This window comes from Ailuropoda melanoleuca, chromosome 19 (assembly GCF_002007445.2).
Source record: "Ailuropoda melanoleuca isolate Jingjing chromosome 19, ASM200744v2, whole genome shotgun sequence".
NCBI classification, from domain to species: domain Eukaryota; kingdom Metazoa; phylum Chordata; class Mammalia; order Carnivora; family Ursidae; genus Ailuropoda; species Ailuropoda melanoleuca.
Window position 1 is genome coordinate 26,633,921 of NC_048236.1, and position 21,146 is coordinate 26,655,066.

The following is a 21,146-nucleotide window of genomic DNA, read 5'->3' on the forward strand; positions in this document are numbered from 1 at the left end:
GACAATCAGGATGTAGTGTCAATCAGAATCGCCTATGGGATCCTTTAAAAAATATAGATTTCTGGGCCTCATCTCCAAAGACCCTGATTGGCTATGTTTCGGGTGGCCCAGGAACCCTCATTTTTAACAAGGTGATTCTAACGCAGGTGTTCCTCAGGATCACACTTGAAGAAACACTGTTTGGACTTCTGAAACAGAGAACCTTGAGTTTACGGCCATACTCGGTTTGTGGGCACTGAGCTTTATTACTTGGTAGGCTTCATAGAATAAGAATAAAGAGTCTGAAAAATAAGGAGGCAATAAAAAGGTCCCCACCAAAATGTACTTTCTGTGATCAAATTAGTCTTGATGGGCCTCTTTCCTTAAAGTCATAGAATAACTTCAAGCTTCTAACTTTAAAAATCCAGTGTTGGCTGCTTCTACGTACACCCAGGTGAAGATCACTGAAAATCCTAATAAGGAAATTGAAAAGCCCTTTCAAGATATGATTTTGCATCAGATTAAGTATAGGATAATAGGGGCGCCTGGGTAGCGCAGTCGTTGCGCGTCTGCCTTCGGCTCAGGGCGTGATCCCGGCGTTATGGGATCGAGCCCCACGTCAGGCTCCTGTGCTATGAGCCTGCTTCTTCCTCTCCCACTCCCCCTGCTTGTGTTCCCTCTCTCGCTGGCTGTCTCTCTCTCTGTCAAATAAATAAATAAAAATCTTTAAAAAAAAAAGTATAGGATAATAGACTATTGTTTTACTTTGGGTTCTTATTTTATCTTAATGACAGTCATTAAAATATCACTAGTTTTATCTAACCAGATCCAAAACTGAGAATGTGTAAAAATACGAGATCATCAAAATGAAATAGAAACAAGTATCTTAGGAACTTTATGTTCAAACTCTGCATTTTCCTGCAATAAATTTAAAGGCCATTCATACATTAAAAATAAAAGAAATGTTACCACTTATCAATTGTTCACAGACTTGTCTTGCAACTGCTCGCATCATGTTCTGGGAAGCAATGTCTCCCTTGTTAATTAAATCAATGAGAATCATTAGCATATTATTTCTATAGTTTCAGACTTCAATGTTTAACACACAAAATAAATGTGAATCAGATTTTAAGAAATACATACTCTATCGCCTTTCTCTCCTTTCAATCCAGATGGACCCTGAAATACAGGAATTTCATAGATTAGAAACTGACAAACACGATCTAAAATGATTCATGAAGGCACATGATGAAAGAGCAAGGTCTGCTTTCTAACAGATTAGCAAAATGACACAGCATATTGATAGCCAAGTTACTCGCATTTTGCCTGTCTGTAAAAGGCAATCTTTCTGTCTTTCCCTGTCTCTCTGTCTCTCTCAGAAGCACATATCCTCCAATTAGTGCTGAGATGTGAATTTTATGATCACACATTTAGAAGTTACATACGCTACATACATTTATGAATGCTGTTCACAATATAAGCCTGGAACTAAAATATGGATGAGAAATTGCTGTTGGTACCGTTATACTTTCCATCACCATGGCTGCGTAGCTCAGCTTCTTATGTAGATTGTCCATGAGGTTCAGTTCTAGTAAGAACCAGTGGACTCTTGGTCTATTTCCTAACTAAATATGTATCTCTAACTTCTTCCAATAATTTTGTGTGTGTGTGCGCGTGTGGACGTGCGTGTGTGTGTGTGTGTGTGTGTGTGTGTACATTGGGTATAAAAGGAGCCATGTGTCTCTCTTACAAATAACTCAATCCAAATGGTGGTCCCAAATCGAAACACAGCCACAGAATATTTGTCCCTACTCTGTCAAGCCTCTCATGGCCATGAGAGGATCTTCAAAAGGTTTTCTAAAGTGCAAGAAGTTTTTGTCTTTCCATAATGTGTTTCTAGGCTGCCAACTGCAATCATGGAAGGAACATCCAAACCATTGACAAACCCATGCTCAGATAATACACCACACCAAACCACTTCTTACAGCCTCCAAGAATTTTGCCTGAACAACTCCAATATCTTCCTCACTGGTCTTTCCGTTTTCCCATTTTGCCCCTATAGAGTCTGTTTTCCACACAGAAGCCAGAGCGATATTTTTAAAAGGGAAATAAGATTATGTCATTCCTTTGCCTCTAAGGGCTGCCCATCACACTTAGCATAAAATAAGAATTCCATATCCTAGGCTAGATGGTCCACATGATCACCTTGCCCAGCTCTGTGACCCTGCCTGTTATCCCTTTCCCCTTCAACGCCCTCAGTTAAAGTACACAGGCCTCTCTGCTGTTCCTTCACTTGCCAGACTCCTTTCTCACTCGGGGCTTTTGTTCGTACCTGGAATCTTCTTCCCACAGATCTTCAGCTTCCTCCCCCACATCACTACAGTGTCACCTCCTCAAAGGGGCTCCCTGACTACTTTATTTAAAATAGCCACCTTCTCATTATCACAATTACTCCCTGACCCCTTACTCTGTTTCCTTTTTCTTCATATCACTCAACACCACCAGAAACTATATTGTTTATTTATACGTTTTTGGTTTGTATCTCCCACTAGAATCTCCATGAGGACCAGGACTTTGTCGTGTTTACACAGACTTTGTTGTATCCCCAGACCCTGGAACACAGACTAACACATTTAGGCACTAAACGAAAGGGTGTTGAGTAAATGACTACAAATTCCACCAGCAGTTCCTTAAAACATCTGCTATACAACATCATGTTACAAGGTAGCAAGAAAATACCAATTGGTTACCATAGCTAATGACATGAGCTAACAGTGATTGAGCCAAGCTCTTTGCTGAGACTTTTATGTATCCACCTGCTAGTTTTAGTTTTAGAAATTAAAGGTGAGTCAGAAAAGAGAAGAAAAGGAGCAATTTGCCATCTTAGAAGGATGAGGAAAATAAAGTGAGAAAAGAGGGTAGATAAAGTCCAAATAAATGTTACTAAATTATAATAAGAAACCAGAGTTTGGTGCTCCTTTGCCAAAAATATTAGACTCTCATGGAAACACTGTTATGACTTAGTTTGGAACCTTCTGTAAATTGCAAGGAATTTTTTCTTCTACATTTATTGCTACTTTCAGATTGTTCCTGGTTTGTGTGTGTGTGTTTTTTTAATATACTGCCACTCTGAGATTGTTCTAGTATATACGATTTGTAGAAAGCATCTTTATTGCCAGTGTCTAGAGATCACATTTCAAGCAAAGGGAGCAGAAGTTCCTTTTAGGTTTCTAGTTCCAGCCATCAATTACATCAGGTAGATTCTTATGTGAGACTACATTTCAGTCATACTCAAATGAAATAGAATTGTGAATGGGTAGAAAAGTTCCATGTGCTTCTAACTACTCTTGTGAAGTTTCTGCTATGATTCATTGAGGAAAAGAGAGCAATAAATTCATGGGCTAGGGTACACACAGATTGTAAAGTATATCAGGAGTCCTTTCATCTTTATGCTGCTTGCTTAATTTTGTGTAAACATGGAAGGCAGGCTCTGTCACATAAAGATTCTACCCTAAGTATCTTTGACATTAAATAGTTTTTAAGCACGGGTTTATATAACTTGGACAATGCTTTAAAAAAAAGAGTTCTGTCCAGAGAACAGCCCTGATGGATTTGTGTCATTGCTAATAGTTGGACTTCATTATCTTTGACATAAACTTCATCTTTTAGAATTCAATTCGGACAAATAAACTGAGGAAAATATTGTCACACTTTGTATGTACAAAGAAGGCGAAGGCTGTAAGAAGATGATGCTCAGCAGTCATTACAGATGCTTCTGGGTTTGTCATTTTAGGAACTTCCAATTGTTTTGGAGCGACTAACGTGAAAATACTAGATCGGCAGAATGCCATTTTAACTATGATTTTAACCAAACCATCTGACTGAAAGAAAGTTAAGCTATACATAAATTGGAACAGGGCCATATAAAAAAGTAACGTAGTGGATTAGAGAAATCCTTTTAATCCTGGGACTACTGTTTTAGCATCCTCAGTGAAAGAGAAATGAGTGAATGCGTGACTGGGTGACCTTCATGAAGGGTTAACATCTGCAAACTCCGGACGGGACAGAGGCACCGAGAATCACCATCACGTATGTTTCTATCTTAAGCAGCATACCACTCCTAAATAAAAGAATCATTCTGCTGACCCAGCTCTGAGTGTTTATACAGTGCAGAAATATGTGTCTTGGCTCAAAATCCCATTCTCCTTTTAAAGAAACCCTATGAGCACAATTTTCATCCCCAAATATTATAACTCAGAGAGAAAAACTTTAGAACTAGTACCAAGTGAAATCCATGGGTTTAGCATAGTTTCAACAAATGCTTCAAACCCATCACGGCAGAGAGAACATAAATAGGCCAAAGCCTTGCAGCATCCTCGTTATTTATGGCCACAGGGAAAGGACTCTCGACACGCAACCTGTCCACTTACGGGTCTGCCGTGGTCTCCGGGTTTTCCTGGTTTCCCGCTCGGTCCTGTGACGCCTGGGGAGCCTGGGCTTCCCTGCAACACACGGGCCAGGCCAAGAAAGGGAATGACATGATGAAAGAAAAATTCCATGTCAAGTAAACTAGCTAACGTGGCCAGCTTTTAAAGCCTTTCACAGAAGCAGCATGCAATAGGGAAGAGTAAAACCAAATTTTAAGATAGCAAAAGGGAAAAAGAAAATCTTGATAATTCTCAATCTTATGGAGTGTATAGTTCTCAAATATACTTTAGGACCATTTGAAAAAAATCTGTACATACACACGATCAGTTTACAATTCACAGACTGTGATTTGCAGAAAGCAATCCCTGTTTTTTAGTTCCTTTCTATTACAAAACCAGAAAACCTATCAAAAGACAGGAGTGAAAACTTTGGCTGGGAAAGAAATTTAAAAAGTAGCTGGGTCTATGCTAAATCGGGCACCGCTGTGGCCGAGTCTTCCTCTGTTGCTGGGAGTGCGGCTCTCCGCCTAGAAATTCACTTTTTTTGGGGGGTGCCTTCTCTACACTTCCGCTTTCTTCTATCATATCAGCACCCTTCAGCCCATCCAAACCATAAAAATTTCTCCCTGTTGCTTTTAACACAGCTTTAAAAATCTTAGCCATATTTTTCAAAGAATATTTATAATCTCTCCTAACCAATACTTTATGTTCTAAAGCCTAAAATTTCCTGAAAATGGAATCATCAAATTTTGTAAGATAGTTAATCCTTTACTTCGTCACTTATGCAAATATTAAGTAAGCTCTGTAGTAAATACTTAAAATGCAAGTTTATTATACATTTAAACTCTTTTCTACCTGAGAACATACATATTAAACCTAAATAATGACATTACTTTAACACATTCTCTCTCAAGTCTTCACATCCTACCGTCAGACATGAAGAGCATCCATCATCTCACACAAGTTCATTATGACCTCACCCAGATGCACGTGTGTAGATGCCACTTTCCAAATCATTGGCTTCAGTATCTTCCCCAAAGATCTTAATTAGAAGACTTACTTAGGTGAAACTTCCTTCCCCAGAATGACTGATAGTGCCAGTAAGAAATATCCTTAACATTGAAATACCACAGACTATAGATTCTTAAAATTTTAGAACAGAAAGTAACCACTAGGGTCTTAAAACCCTACCACTCAATGTGGGGTTGGAAGGAACTGGAGCACTGTAACAGCCGGTGGCTAAGCTAGTTAAGGGTATTCTTCTATTTTTCAAATATAACTTGATTAGAAAGAAAGACTCTCTATTTTAACACATCTGCTTTCTGTAGCCCATTTTGATTTAGGAAAATAAAACCAACAGCTCCCTTGACCGTGTACCCCACAGCACTGACGGAATGTGCCTCAAAGGCCAGATTACTGGGCTTTTCTCTAGCAAATGGGGGGCAGAGGTTGTGAGGGGGAGAGACAACAATGTAATACGTTCAGTTCTTACCGGTGGCCCAGGGGGGCCCCTGGGTCCCATTGCACCATCTTTCCCAGTAAAGCCCTGTTGTAAACATAAAATTAATTATGAATTAGTGAAAAAATGACTGAGTGAAAAGGAAAGATACTAAAGAGATTGCTAAGAGTGAAGGGTGAAGTACCCAACTGCAAGTAACCTTCCAATATGAGACAAATATACCAAAAAAAAAAAAAAAAGTTTTCCAATTTACATTATGCCTTTTATTGAATAATTTCCATACTTATTCATTTATATACTTATAAATAAAGTCATCTTAAGAGTCGCACTAGTCTTCTCACAAGAAGGTAGACTCCTTTTATAAAGATGCTAGCTTTTGCTTTTGTGCGAGTGTGAGGAAGCCTAGAGCAAGGCTAATCCTTTTTACTGAAAAGTCAATGTCCACAAACTAGCCCAGAAAGAATCAAAGTGGGCGGAAAGGAAATGTTGCTGACCAAAACTCATGGTATCATAAAAGATGAAGGAAAGTCCAACCACCTGAGTAAAAACTCCCTCGCTTCCTAAACAATGGCCAGACAGCCAAGGGCAGGACCACTGATGTCTCCACTCCTGGGGCATTTTTCTCCCCGACCCTGGAAAGGTGTGAAGTTGTCTTAACTGTCTTCCGCTCCAGAGAAAATCCTCAGGTCCCCAGCTAATTGTTTTAGTGGTTTGTCTCTCCTCATCTCACACAGAAGGCCAGATCCGCATGGGTGTCAGGTTGACTGGGAAGAGAGTTGTGCCCCGGCAGCGTGGTGCCCCGCCCTGCAGGCCAGCTCTGTGGCTCTCACGGCCTGCCTCCTTATGAGTGCCAGATGACCTCTGCCTGGAATGAGTCACTCTGCTACCCAGTTAGCATTCATTCCAACAGTGAGATCTCTGAAATTCAGCAGAGGATTTCTGAGTCAGGTCTTTTTTATAGTTCTTGCATTCCTCTGTCAAAGGAGATTTTTGTCTCATTTTCTGCAGGGAATAAGAGTGATAATTTCATCCATATTCTTGGATTCCAGCAAAAATCAAGAGCCTTTGGATAACTGCCTGCATTAAGTATCCATGCTTCCATTGATTTTACAACAGAGGAAGTTTAAATTATTTCCTTAAAATTGTATTAGAAATATTCCACCACCCCCACCCCCCATTTTTTTCCCCAGAAACTTAAACAGATAAAGATTTCAGACTGTTTTCTGGGAGATCCAAGCCTGCTTAACAAAAAACAGACTCCAAGTTCATCTGATGTAACATCAACATTGCTTCTGAGAGCCACTTACGCAGCAAAAATGCTCTGGTGGTATCACTTAGGCAGTTTGAATTGCATTTCTTCCATCTAAATTTCTCCAACATCTATACAGGACACCCTTTTGTTTGTTTGTTTGTTTAGGTGGGTATTATATTTCTGAATAACCCTCCTTCAGTCAGCTTAAGAACTTCCTCATCAACCATATTTCCCCCCAGCTTTATTGAAGTATAATTGACAAATAAAAGTTGTATATATTTATGGGGTACAACATGACGTTTTGATGTGTGCATACACTGTGAAATGATTACCACAACCAAGATAATTGACATATACATCACCTCACATAATTATCATTATTTGAGTGCAGCGAGAACATTTAAAGATCTACTTATTAGCAAATTCAAGTATACTGTACAGTATTATTAACTATAGTCACCAGGCTGTGCATTAGATCTCCGCTCATTCATCCTATATAAGAACTGCAACTTTGTAGCCTTTAACCCACATCTGTCTGTTTCCCCCTCACCTCTGCCCATGGCAACCAGAGAAGCAGTGATGGTGGCAACGGCTGCCTGACCACCAGTTCAGGAAGAACCTGTTGATGGGGCATCATTGGCGACCTATAGTATCTGCAGGAAGCCCACAGCGGCTGGACATGGTGGGTCCAACCAGACTTCCGTAATAACAGCACCAAGTGAGTCAGCCCATCATTACTTAATTGCAGTATCTTTGGTTTTGTTTTCTAACTGAATAGACTGACTTGTCACCTCTGCAATCTTACTATTGTCTTTTATTGTAAAATAAGAATTCAAAAAAACTGAAGTGCCAGTCTCAAAAGAGTCAGAAGAATGTATTACATAAGTACCACCTCCGGGTCACAGATTTCCAAAGAACATGGTTTTCTCTTTGACCTCTCTCTCATCTAAACTCAACAGTAGGCAAATAAAGTTCACTGGCATATCATCCACTATTTGATGTTATCTGGGCAGATCTTTGCTTCAACTGAATTACCCTCCTCTTCTGCCTGGTGTCTTAGATGTATTAAGGTTAACAAAGTTAACAAATCAGGGGCACCTGGGTGGCTCAGGCTGTTATATATCTGCCTTGGGCTCAGGTCCTGTTCCCAGGGTCCTGGGATCGAGCCCCATGTTAAGCTTCCTGCTCAGCAGGGAACCTGCTTCTCCCTCTGCCCCTGCCCCACCCCCAGCTCATGTTCTCTCAATCTCTCTCTCCACGCCTCAAATAAATAAATAAAATCTTTTTAAAAAGTTAACACATCAGTGTGTTCGTGACAGCTATTACAGTGTCAGCTCTTGCAGACCCTGCTGCCAATGAGCTTGAACTTGATCACTTAGAATACACACTGCTCCGGGCTATCGTCTGCACCCTAAGACACGGAAAAGGCAACAGTGCCTTGGTTCTGCATGACACTAAAATCTCTTACTAAAGTATTCATCGTTACCTATGAAAAGCCAAATGTTTCTGCAACGTTGACTAGAATATGGAAGTTATGTTCGCTGTGCTTCTCATTACTTGTCCCAGAAAAGATTAGGTTTCCTGCACAGATTCCATCATAAGTCAAGAGAAACCTGAAAACCGCCACAAATGAGCAAAATTCCTACTGAGTACAAGTTGTCTATCCCATTCTCAAGGTGTAAAAGTGGGATTTGGTTCTACACGTGATATAAAAGATGTCCTGACTTCATAGCAAACGCCATGGAAATGAAGACTACTCTTAGAGTTACATAAAAGCTGCCTCATAGGAAGAACTTAATCTTAGGATTTAAAAGAATTTGTTAGGATTCTTGAATCTCTTCCCAATCAGCTAACACTCCTTTTATGAACTTTTTTTCTGAATAGGATAAAATTTTCAAAAATTCCCAAAATGAAAATTTCAAGGACCTGCCGAAAGTCCCACCATTTTGTTTCACAGACCTTGAGACTGATCTGGTATCGGGCGGTCCACTAATACTACCTGTTCAGCCTTCCACAAGATCTGTGAGTTCTGCATCTCCAGCCATGCAAGCTGAATTGTGGAGGGTTCTTAATTAATAGGCAACACTGTGATATTCTATCCAACATCAGCAGAGCCTGCCCAAGAAAACTTACTCTATCTCCTGGAGGTCCCACTGGTCCTGGTGGGCCAGGTAATCCTGGGGTTCCCTACACAAAAGGAAACAAACAAGTGAAATGCTGTAATATAGTTCCTATATGGGAAAAGACACTTTGTATTCTTCAAAATGCTTGAAAAAAATTTCAGGGTGGGGAGGTGCCTGGGTTGCTCAGTCGGTTAAGCATCTGCCTTCAGCTCAGGTCATGATCTCAGGGTCCTCCGATCGAGAGCCCTCCATTGGGCTCCCTGCTCAGCAGGGAGTCTGCTGCTCCCTCTCCCTCTGCCCGTCCCCCCCATGCACGAGCTCACTCTCTTTCTCTCTCTCAAAAACATAAATAAAATCTTTAAAAAAAAATTTCAGGGGACTATGAAAAGCAACAGAAAACCAGAACTAAGCACAGTGCCAGCCACATAGTAGATGATTGTCAAGAAGCCAACACCTGAATTGAACAGCACGAACTTGACAACTAAGACCAAGGGATGACATGGAAATAACAGGAAGCCCATAGCCTGGCTTCTGCTCTGCTGCTTCACCTGGGTTCACCTTTTGGGGCACAAAAGGGCAACTTTTCAAGTGGCACTTGACAAGTGAAAGAAAAGGCAACTTGAAGAACAACTCACTATTCGGCCGGGAAGCCCTGGCTCTCCAGCATCACCTTTCATCCCCTGGCGCCCCTAGAGCAGCAATGGGAAAACAGTCCTTAGGTATTTTACAGTGATTAAGTGAAAGGGGAAGACATGAGTCACTTCTGAAATCTGCATCACTTCATAAATCCCATATAAACACCTTTGGGAAGGTAGGTGAATACATCATTTTTGGGATTGATGCTCACTTTTTAAACTACAAGTGCTGTGTTCTGATTTCCACCTATAATATTAGAGGGTAATTTTATATAATTATGGGATGATATACCTACTTTAAAAGAACATAGTTTAACTTAAGGGATTTTCATAGAAATAAAATTTGAAGAGAAAAAACTATTTTTTATTTAATATAATTAAGTGCTAATTTTAATAGAAAGTCAATCAATGAAAATTGTGGTACAACATAATTTTGGTCTTTATAACTACATGCTAGAAGACATTTGTTACAAAGGCCAAGTTGAACTAATTAAAACTGATCGATTTAATAATAGTAGTAAGACAGGTAAAAGCCCCAAAACTTCCTTTTGGACATAAGAAGCTAAACATAGACGCAGTCAACACTTCTGAGCAAGGAAGCCCTATCCCTCCACGTGTCTCACTTCTAGCTATATCTGATGTTGATTATTTTTCCTCTAAATGCCAAAAAAAATTTACCTGTCCTCTATGAAGGCATCTTCACAGGGAGTTTAGACTTGATTTTAAAACTATACAGTTATCATGTTCTTATTTGTCTACTGTACTTTTTTATTTTAAGATATAGAAAAAATGGTAGTAGTTAAATAAAATATGAGTCTTGAATGGTAAAAACCTTTTATAACTTCAGATTCACATTTGGAACAAAAGGTCAGCATTCTATTTAAAAGTTTTTTTAAGGAAGTAATAACCTAGGTAAACAATGCAAGCTTGCCTTGAGGTCATCAATACTAGCCACAGGCTGCCAAGGCTGAAAGCAATTTCAAAGCTTTCAGAATGCTGAAGGATCAATGCATCACCTATTACTTTTTAAAGGTCAAATCAGTGGCAATAATTTTATCTACATGTTTATACATTATTACATACGCTATTTACATATCTGAAATTATCTCAATGACTAACCTTGTTGAGTTCTCAGAAAACATTTGAGTTTGGCAAAATACAGTAAAAAATATTTCACTTAAACTTAATGTTAATCCACCAGCCTCACTGAAATACAGGAAGCCTTTGTGCTTACTTGTTCTCCCGGAATAGAGAGTCCGTTGGGTCCCTGGGGACCTGGAGGACCCTGGGGGCCTGGAGGACCTGTGTCTCCACGAGGGCCAGGGGGCCCCTAAAACACACAAGAGAGAAACAACCACAAAGTCATGTAATAACCTTCCAGGGCTAACATCCAATCAGGAGCCTATTATCATAACTCTAAGACATCAATCACATAATGTTTGCAAACATTTTAGAGATCTACACGCCTATATGGCATTTCTTAATACCATTCTTTTCTTCCCTTTATTACTCATTAAAGATCAATCGAAAAGAGCAATACCACTTTTCATCACAAGTACACTTAAATTTCCAGAAGTTGCATGAAAAGTAGATTTTTTAAAGAAGTAAAACACACTGAATATGATATATTCATACATTTATATTCATGAATTCAGAGGAGATCAAAGCTTGAATTTCATGGATTTGATTTAGTTTTAGCTAGTCCTGATTTCTCTTAGACTTGGGCTTACTTCTGGGACTAATACGTACATAAATCGAGCAAGGAAAAACAGATATCCACCAAGAAGATGCGTATGCTGGAGCTTCTTTGCAACATGTCCAGGCAGCAAGGGTGCAAACTTGGAATCAGGACCTCGGGTTAGCATCCCAGCCTCACCCTTTCTCCACTGGGTTAGATTATCGTTACTAATATTATGACAAAAAGTACACATTATCTTCATAATAGATTGCCCTAATAAGCTTGAGTTGGACCTGGTGGAAAGGGGCCGGTGACCCCCAGTGAACACATACATGGTCACTCAGCGCTTTCTCTGAGACAGGGGAAGTAAAGAGCAGCACCACTGCTCCTGACCCTCTCCAGTGTTCCAGCGGGATTCTGCCCCCTATGGGTCTTCGGACTGATGACTGGCTCACCAACTCTGTTTCTCCATGTTGCAGCAGAACGCTTAGGTTCTTGGGTGGACTTCCTAGGTGTAATTCCTACAGCAGTGAGATGCCTTGGACAATTCTTTCTCTGGCTAGTCTAATCCATCATCTTGACAACTAGAGACAAGACATAAGTCTTTATATTGCCTAAAGCACACCAAACTTGAACTAATTTACTCAAGGCCACATATCACCTTAATGGAAATTTGAACAATCAGACTTCAACATATATATGAAAATCTAAATGCACTCTAAAATATACTTACAACTGCCCCACTGATTCCTCTTTCACCTCTGGGACCTTTAGCGCCAGGTCCTCCCTAAAATACACAGTAAGAACACATTTTAGGGTAAAAATAAGGAAAGTAGGGAGAAGTTGATATATAGTAATTACTTCAAGAAGCAGGGTATTCTATAGGCAATCAATACTTCTATAGCTACCTTCAAAATATTGAGGTGAATATTACATGTCACATAAATATGTGCGAAAGAGAATTTCAAAACCCTGCACATTTTAAGTGTCTCACTTTTACATTCTGCACTTTTCTTAATCACTAGCAAGTTTTGAAATTTATTTGAAAACTTGAAGTTTAATGGAAAAAACAAGCATTACTTAAATGCTTATAAGGAGAAAGAAAGGAGAAAATTCTGTTTTGGAATTACATGAATGCATTCTTCAGAGAAAATAATATGCAGAAATGAGAGTATCTTGAATCTCTCAAGAAATGTACTTTAGTAACAGAAATTCAGAGTTCACTGAACAAAGAGGAAATAAATATGACAGTGACATCCAATAATGTTATAGAGGACAAAAAATCCCTACTTCTCAAAAACATCTAAGTCACAAGAAGGATGTAATTTTATAGCTACAAATATAAATCAGGTAAGTCACTGTTAATAAAAAATAAATAAATAAGTGGTAGTAATTCCAGTGACATTTGATTCTATATGTGAGGAGCTGGTTTGTAATTAACCTAAAATCAATTTACATTATTTGCTAGGACCCAAATATGATAAAATTTGGTGTTCTGAGACTCTCCGAGCTTTTCCTACATTAATTAACCATTTTCTTAAAAGAGGCAAATAGGCCTTAGAGGTATCCTTTCCATTCCCCAAAACCACACCAGATTAGATGCCGGATTGACAAACTCAAGGGGTTCCACACTGATTAGTGAAATCTCTCACTGCAATCTTCAATGTTGTGCTTTGCACCTTCTTGGTTTCCCCTCCCCCCATGAATAGACCTGGTCATAGACTTCAAGTTATACCAAGCCCCTATATTTTCACCTAGAGTTTATAATATCATCACATATGTAAATTCCCCTACTAGAATGTTATTCTCATAATATGTGTGCTACATAAAGTATACATATCCCAGGTTCTAAACAAGTTGTTCTGGATCAGCCTCTCAACCATGGCTCCACAACATACATACAAGAAGCTTTTAGGAGACAGAAGAAATTTTCAAAATCCTGTGATTACAGATGGAAACCCAGATTCACATCTTAAAGAGAAAAGCTCTTGAATACTAGCCAATATCATTCATTCCTGCATGACTGGAGAAATGTGGGCAAATGTGTTCAAATTTTCTTCTTGATTTATTCCATTTCAGATCTCAAAACATATCATAAAGAATGGTCTGCAATTTAGCTTGCTCTGTCCTGGGAAATACAGATGGCTGGAAGCATTTTATCCACTATCTACTGGCGATAAAATGGTCACGCTGAAGAGTTAGAGGAAAAGCTAGGACTGGTGCAGTTCCCTTACCGCAGGCCCGGGTGGACCTGGAGGCCCAACGCTGTCCTGTGTACATGTGCAAGCATTTGGAAGAGCAGGGCATTTTGCTTCATCTCTCTGAAATTTTGAAAAGAATATTTACCTATGAATTGAGAGCAAAGTGATTTCCAATCCTCCCTCCCCGTATCTTCCATACACAAGGAAATCTGTTTCTCAATGTGAAGAAATAATTTGTATTTAGCATGACAAACAGTCTTATGTTGAATCTTGCTTTGGTCCTTTACGTCCTTATTTTATATTTTACTTTAGGAAACCTTACATAACAAAGAAATGTTTACAAAACCATCCAAGGACCACTGGTAATTTAATACAATTTTATCTAATCCAGTGTTAGAGAAATGCTGAATAGCTCAGATATCAATACCATTTCATTCAGGGCAAAATCTAAAATCCTTTCCATGGCCTACAAGTCCTTACACATTCTGCAAACCAGCACCACCCTGCCCATCTCACTGCCTACCACCGCCCCTCCATTCCTGTAGCTCCAGCCCCGCTGATCTACTTAATATTTCTCAGATACTTAGGGCACTTTGTGGCCTTTGCATGTACAGTCTCCTCTGATGGGGATGCTGTTTCTCCCTTATCCACAATGTCCGCTTCCTTGCTTCCTCACATCTCTGCTTAAACCTCACCTTATCACTGGGGACTGATGGTACTTACCTGGCTCTCTATCCCCTCACCCTGATTTGCTTTGTATCATAGGACTTTCTACTTTGTAATGTAGTGTGTACCTACTTGTTAATTTTTTCTCTCCCCCTTCCTTCCATTAGAATACTCACTTTTCACTGCTGTAACCCAAGCACATAGAATTCTGCCTGGCTTACAATAAATAGGTGCTCAATAAGTATTTGTTGAACAAATAACACACATTCATCCTGTGGGTGTACGCAGTTCATTGCTTGCCAAAAGCGTCCAATCCATCATTACTTTCCACTTTGTAACTATTACCACTTACACAGACACAATGAGGGAAAACCATCATCTCACAAAGTAATATAGTTACGTTCACCATAAGCCTTAGATATCCATACAGATGATGGTTTATTCTATAAAATGCTGATATTTTACAAACAATAGGAGGGCCTTGTAATAAGTAGATTTATCAAACACGCTGACTCAGCAGGACTTTTCTAACTACACATAACCACTGTGGCTGTTAGGGAGAACTTCCAGATGTGGTCTTGTGTATTCCCAGCTTTTGAAGGAGGGGTCATCGGCCTGGGCTGTGGCTGCGGATCAGCCTGCACACAGTGCCTGTCCCCTAGCTCCATCCTGGAGGTTCAGCTGCTGAGGGCTACTTCCTCTCCCGGACCATCTGCATCCACATCCCTTACTCCGGGAGGACGAGTAAGACCACAACACGATTCCATTCCATTTTACTTACCCTAGAGGGAATATCACAGCATCTGTCTCTACTGGTCCACACCGGACTGCAGACAATATCAAAATTCTGGATTTGGAACTGCAAACAACCAACAGCAACATCAGCTAAAGACGCATGAAAAACATTTTATATTAATGTTTCTACATTTTAGCCTTTGCCAATTTCTCACAAAGACTCTCTCAAGGGTGCAAACCCTTGAGAGCAACGTGATCCTTACTTCATAAGGAAAGAACATAAAAACCTGCGCCTAAGAGAAAGAGATGTTAAGGCAAAATGCATGTGAAATTCCCACTTATGATTCACTTCCTTGGCTAAAATAAAATGCTCGATTGAGTTTTGTCTTTTTAAAGAGAATATTAATTTCTTTATTTAAGAATTAAGACTTTATTAAAGAATTTGAAGACTGTACACATTTAAATCAACTTTTAAGAGTCCACCGTTGTAGAAAAATAACAATAAAAAAATTCCTCATTTATTCTAAAACTGATGCTTTTCTTTTCAGAAATTCTTACCTGGGGGCTGACTAATAACTTTTATGATTATCCTCAGCTCAACTATTTCAATATAGTATATACTTTCTATCTTTCTACATTTTAAAAATAAAGCTCTTTTGGTAAAAAGGAAAATATTGCTTGGATACAGCCATCCTTTTGTAAACCTGTTACAATTATCTAGGTAAAAAACAAATCCAATATTCAATAAAAAGTCTATGTATAAGCTTGTTGAATCACTGTTGTACGCCTAAAAGTAACATAACACTATGTGTCACCTATACTTCAATAAAGAAAAATAAAAAGGTACACGCTAAGTGCTTTATAAATCTTAGTAATCATAATTAGCACTGCTATTAATTTAGGGGATTAAACATGTTAACTATTCTATTAAACTCTAAAAAATTTTTAAATTTAATTAAGTCAAAAGTCCAGATGTTAATCACAATATATTAAGTTTGCACTAATTATTTCCACATTGTGGAATAAAAACTTCACTTGTGAATCTAGGAAAAGGAAATCCTGTCCATGGAAGAAAACTAAATTAAATAAATGCAATTAAAAAAAATATATAGAAGACAAAGATGTTAACCTCACTTTTAGCAACAACTTTATTATCGACTAACATTTAATATGAACTTAATTAGCCTGAGACAGTGAAAACTCTAAATTTAAAATTTTATTACTAGATAGCACTGTAAATATGGTTGGCAGGCTCATGCCTCAAACTTGAGCCAGCACACACACTGTGAGTAATGCGGTCGGTCAGCTGGCCGCCCCACTACACCAATCTTCCTTCTGAGACAGACCAATGATGACTCCTCTGTGAGACAGTGTAGGCTTTATGACAGTGACAGCCTGTGTCTGTGTCATTAAGCTACAAATGTTTAATGTCTTGATTGCAAAAATTTGTACTAACAATCACTATCTTTGAAGAACAAAAAATGAGTATTTTAGATTTAACTGATTATCCTGGCAACTATTTGTTTTTTACTCTCCAACTTGATCCTATTTCAAGATGACTACACAATGTTCTCTGGTGCTTTGACATCTTATTTTGTTTCTAGCAGTCAAGCACATTATTATGTTCTGTCAGTAGCATTTCCTCAATGTAACTTTTTAATGTTTCAATCTAAGAAATTTGACAATTTAAAACTCACTGAAGGGGCACCTGGGTGGCTCAGTCGGTTAAGCATCTGCCTTGGGCTCAGGTTATGATCCCAGGGTCCTGGGACTGAGCCCCGCGTCGGGCTCCCTGCTCAGAGGGGAGTCTGCTTCTCCCTCTCCCTCTGCCCTTCTCTCAAATAAATCATCACTTGTGCTCTCTCTCAAATAAATAAATAAAATCTTTAAAAGAAAATAAAACTCACTGAGACAGGCAAAAAACAACTCACTGATTATTTTTAAAATGCTATTTCAATCTTAACACCAGGTACCAAGAAAAAAAAGAGTGCTACTTACTGTGGCTGATTTCCTCTCCCCTTTAAGAAGTTTTCCAAGAATTTCATAACCATCGGTTGTGATATTTCCAGCTTCCTTGATGTCTTTTTCTATGATTTCATAGCAGTCGATATAAACCTTAACACTTTTTGAGGTCACTACCATATGAACCTAAAAAGATCATTTGTTTCCGTTATAAAATTTCTATCCCAAAAAACTTGGCTAACCTCTGCATTTTTCAGATCACAGGTTAAAAAATATGTCAAGTTACTCTTAACCCAGTCAAGTCTTGGACTAAAAGTCCAAGAACCAGGTTGCAATGTCAATATCATTTATTAACAACATCAAACTGAATGAGCCCTCATCCACATACACAGCATAATTTCTTATTTTCCCATATGTACCCTTACTGAGATGACCAGAGATGAGCAGTAGATGAAATGATTCCATTAACTATAAAGAACAATTCAAATACAAGTTAAGAAATTATTAATATATTATTATATTCAGTAGAAAGGAGCCTCAAATGTCTTTCACTGATTTTGCTAAATTCAATTTTTAATATTACTCCCTAATCTCAGTCAAAAAGAACTTGCACACCATATAGATACCTAACATAGTAAAGAATTAGCACACATCTTCTATAGAGATTCAATTCTGGAAATCAATAGATACAAGATTCAGTTTCCTTATAAGGAAAGAATCTTATGTTGATTTATTTCTTATCTGAGATTGAGGACACGCAGAATTTGAAATCTATTAGTGCATATAATTAACAAAACATTTGTATTTCAACAATGTAAAAAATGGTTGCAGGTAATCTTTGTGTTTATAGTTATGCTCATAGTTTCCACTTATCACAGCACAAATACTCAAGTAAGTACTTGATGATTACTTTGAAAAGTCTGGCTCCGACTTAAAAGGAACAGAAATTCTCTTAAATGCTTTTAGTCAATAAGCATTAGGATAATCCCTGGAAATGTTTTTAAACAGTGAATATTTTTCCCATGTAGAATCACCAGCAAAACACTAATTTAGTGCATCTATAAGTTTTAAGTGTGAATTACATATTGATTGCTTTTATATAAAAGTGATACATAGCTAACTAAAAATAAATTTTAAATGTTCCTAAAACAATCATCTAACATTGAATTCAAGAAGAACATCATATATGCATTCCGAAGGTATTTACTACCTAATAAGAACTAAAACTTAGTGCTCCTGGGTGGTTCAGTCAGTTAAGTGTCCAACTCTTGATCTCAGCTCAGGTCTTGAGCTCAGTGTCTTGAGTTCAAGCCCTGCATTGGGTTCCACACCCGCTTTAAAAAAAATTCATTTGTTGGCTCTTGAATAATCTCAGGGCCAAAAATTCACAAAGTATTTGAAAAATCATAGTACCCCCCCAAATTATTTCTAAATCCAAGTTTTTAATTTCTAACAAAATTATTCCAATTGTCAGTCAATACCAACCATTAAGAAATTCATGTTAAAAACATATTTTGCTACAATCTCTTCAATATGTCTCATTACATTTTAAACACATGCATAATAACATTTCAGAGTGGGCTCTGCATCTGTAGACCACTGTCCCAAGTATTCAGGGACTATTTCCCAGCTGTGAAACATTTTTGGTCACATAAAAATAGAAGCTAAATTGTGGAAGGAGCCGAGATGCCCTTCAACAGACGACTGGATTAAGAAGATGTGGTCCATATATACAATGGAATATTACTCAGCCATCAGAACGATTACACAACATTTGCAGCAACATGGGCAGGACTGGAGAAGATTATGCTAAGTGAAATAAGTCAAACAATAGGAACACTCTTATCAACTCATCTCCCTTCCCAAGGTCTGCCATTCCCTAAATCTTTATTTTTCATCTATTTCATTTTTTCTTTTTATTACAAACTTCTCACTTGGAACAGAGACACAAAAACTTGTCAAGAGAATCCTTAAGAAGCCATAGCTGTCTGCCATTCCTTATTTAAGCTCTTTTAGCTTATCCCCCTCTCTCCCAAGAGCCCCCTGAATGTCATTTTCATTACTTTCCTGCTATCAAAGTACCACCCATTGTCATCCAAAAGACTGAAGAACTTTAGTTCCCAAATTGGACAGAAATGGAAAGAAGAGTGAATCTTTGGATCAGTAAAGAATGTAAATAGACAACAGTGACTGAACTTGGCATTTGAATTGATGAGATAAGTGAGAATAGGTTAAAAGAATGGGGTGGAGAAATGGAGGAGGAAAAAGAGCATAGTGAAAAAGTAGAGGAAAACCTAAAAAAAGAAAAGTCTGATAAAAAAAGAAGGTAGAGATTTGAGTAGACAAGAGAGCTTGTCAGAAGGAAAAAGAAGAGGCATTACATAAAACCTAAGAACACAAATACCTTTCTATAAAGGCAAGCGAAGAAGGAAATGTCAAAAAAAAAAATTATCTTGATTTGTAATTAATGACTGTCACTATAGACCTCTGCAAAATACTGCCTTTTTTTCCCTTACGTAAAATGGAGTACTTGATGAAAGTTGGAAATGTAAAAATAATAGTTTTTAAGTGGTTATCAGTTGGTTCATAGAAGACTAAATTTCTAATAATTTCAGTGGTATGGAAGGAAAAATAAAATAGTTCTTTTTAGCAAGTGCTCAAATGTAAGTTTAATAGGTATATCAATGAGCCAAAAAAGTTCATAAGAACTTAGCCAAATTCAACATCTGCTATCAGATAAGGAGCAATTGAAGCTAAAATATTTGTCAAACTAGAATTTGCTTTCCTGGTGAGGCATTTATTTTACTGTACTTCATCATGGAAATCTGTAACTGTTAAGTAGATATGCCATTAGACTCAGAACTCTTTGTCTTTCCTTCATTGTTTTTGTTTTGTTTTGTTTCTCACTAATGTGCACGTTGAAGCCACTTTGAGCTCCACGAGGAGAGTCCCTTGCCATCCTCAACAAGAGTGATTCATCAATTTAAAAAAACATTCTGGAAAGAAACCAAGATTCTCAGGAATAGAATCTGTAAGAAATCTAGCTAAACTACTCAAGTACAGGAAAGCTCAATTTTCACTTGGGAATCAGACTGAATTGGAAATATTTGTCTTCTATGCATGGGGACTAACTAATTTTCTGAGTGCCGTACCGTTGCTCAAGTGATATTCCTCCTGTTAGCGCAATCCAACGGATGAAGGAATACCATTAGAAAGTCTATTCCTAACCTAGACGGTTTTTCTATTCCTAATGTTCCCAACTTTAGCACTTATATGTCAATTAATCATCCTTTAGAAATGTGATGTTGACATACAAAAAGCTAGTAAGATCAACAAGAACAGATGATCCCCTAAGAATGTATCTTAGAACATTTAATATTTTTTAGAGAATTCATAAGTGTGTTCATTGAAAAGTTAATCATAAATATTTATATTAATTATTTTGGTAGATAATCATAACTTTTAGACTAGCATATTTGTAACTTTTCAATAAACAAGCAAGCAGAAACAGCTCACTGTGCTCTAAAAAAAGAATAATTTTATCAATTAAAATACAATCCACAAAAATTCAGCTTCTGAAATGAGATGACATAAAGTTTCACAATAAAATAGAGGTAGAAAAAAATAGGCATCCAACACTATTTATACTATGTGACTCATAATTTTGAAAGGATATTAGCATTGAAAATATACCAAAATGTTTGTACCAGTTATCTCTTTATTAGTAGAATTATTGTTTTATTTTGAATATTCTTGAATTAATCAAATCCTCTAAAAGATTTTGTTCTTAATAGACACAGCTCTGTTCCTACCAATTTAACCTGATATTTTAATAAATTATAAATTAGTTTAAAGTCTAAGTCATATTCTTTCTCTATTAAAAAAAAAGCAGATAATTTTATGTTTTTACCTTGTGAAAACTTCCATAAAACAATGTCTTCACTTCATCTGTGTCAAACGTAACAGTCTGCACCTCACCTCTTGTATCCTTGTTAAAGAATGATAATGTCTTGCTAGAAGCTATAACCA

General features: G+C 37.8%; 1 protein-coding gene across 4 annotated transcripts in view; it reads right to left on the bottom strand.

Annotated features, from left to right (window-relative positions):
• The window catches only part of COL12A1 (collagen type XII alpha 1 chain), a 113,980-nt gene that overhangs the window by 6,454 nt on the left and 86,380 nt on the right, over positions 1–21,146 (bottom strand). For all 4 annotated transcript variants that reach the window (XM_034647821.1, XM_034647820.1, XM_034647822.1 and 1 more), the window contains 12 exons: positions 21,028–21,137; positions 17,154–17,303; positions 15,202–15,279; positions 13,788–13,874; positions 12,287–12,340; positions 11,110–11,205; positions 9,876–9,929; positions 9,251–9,304; positions 5,899–5,952; positions 4,410–4,481; positions 1,123–1,158; positions 949–1,015 (listed from right to left, as the gene is read on the bottom strand). In XM_034647821.1, coding sequence (XP_034503712.1) covers positions 949–1,015; positions 1,123–1,158; positions 4,410–4,481; positions 5,899–5,952; positions 9,251–9,304; positions 9,876–9,929; positions 11,110–11,205; positions 12,287–12,340; positions 13,788–13,874; positions 15,202–15,279; positions 17,154–17,303; positions 21,028–21,137 — 912 coding nt within the window. The remainder of the gene's footprint in view (positions 1–948; positions 1,016–1,122; positions 1,159–4,409; positions 4,482–5,898; positions 5,953–9,250; positions 9,305–9,875; positions 9,930–11,109; positions 11,206–12,286; positions 12,341–13,787; positions 13,875–15,201; positions 15,280–17,153; positions 17,304–21,027; positions 21,138–21,146) is intronic.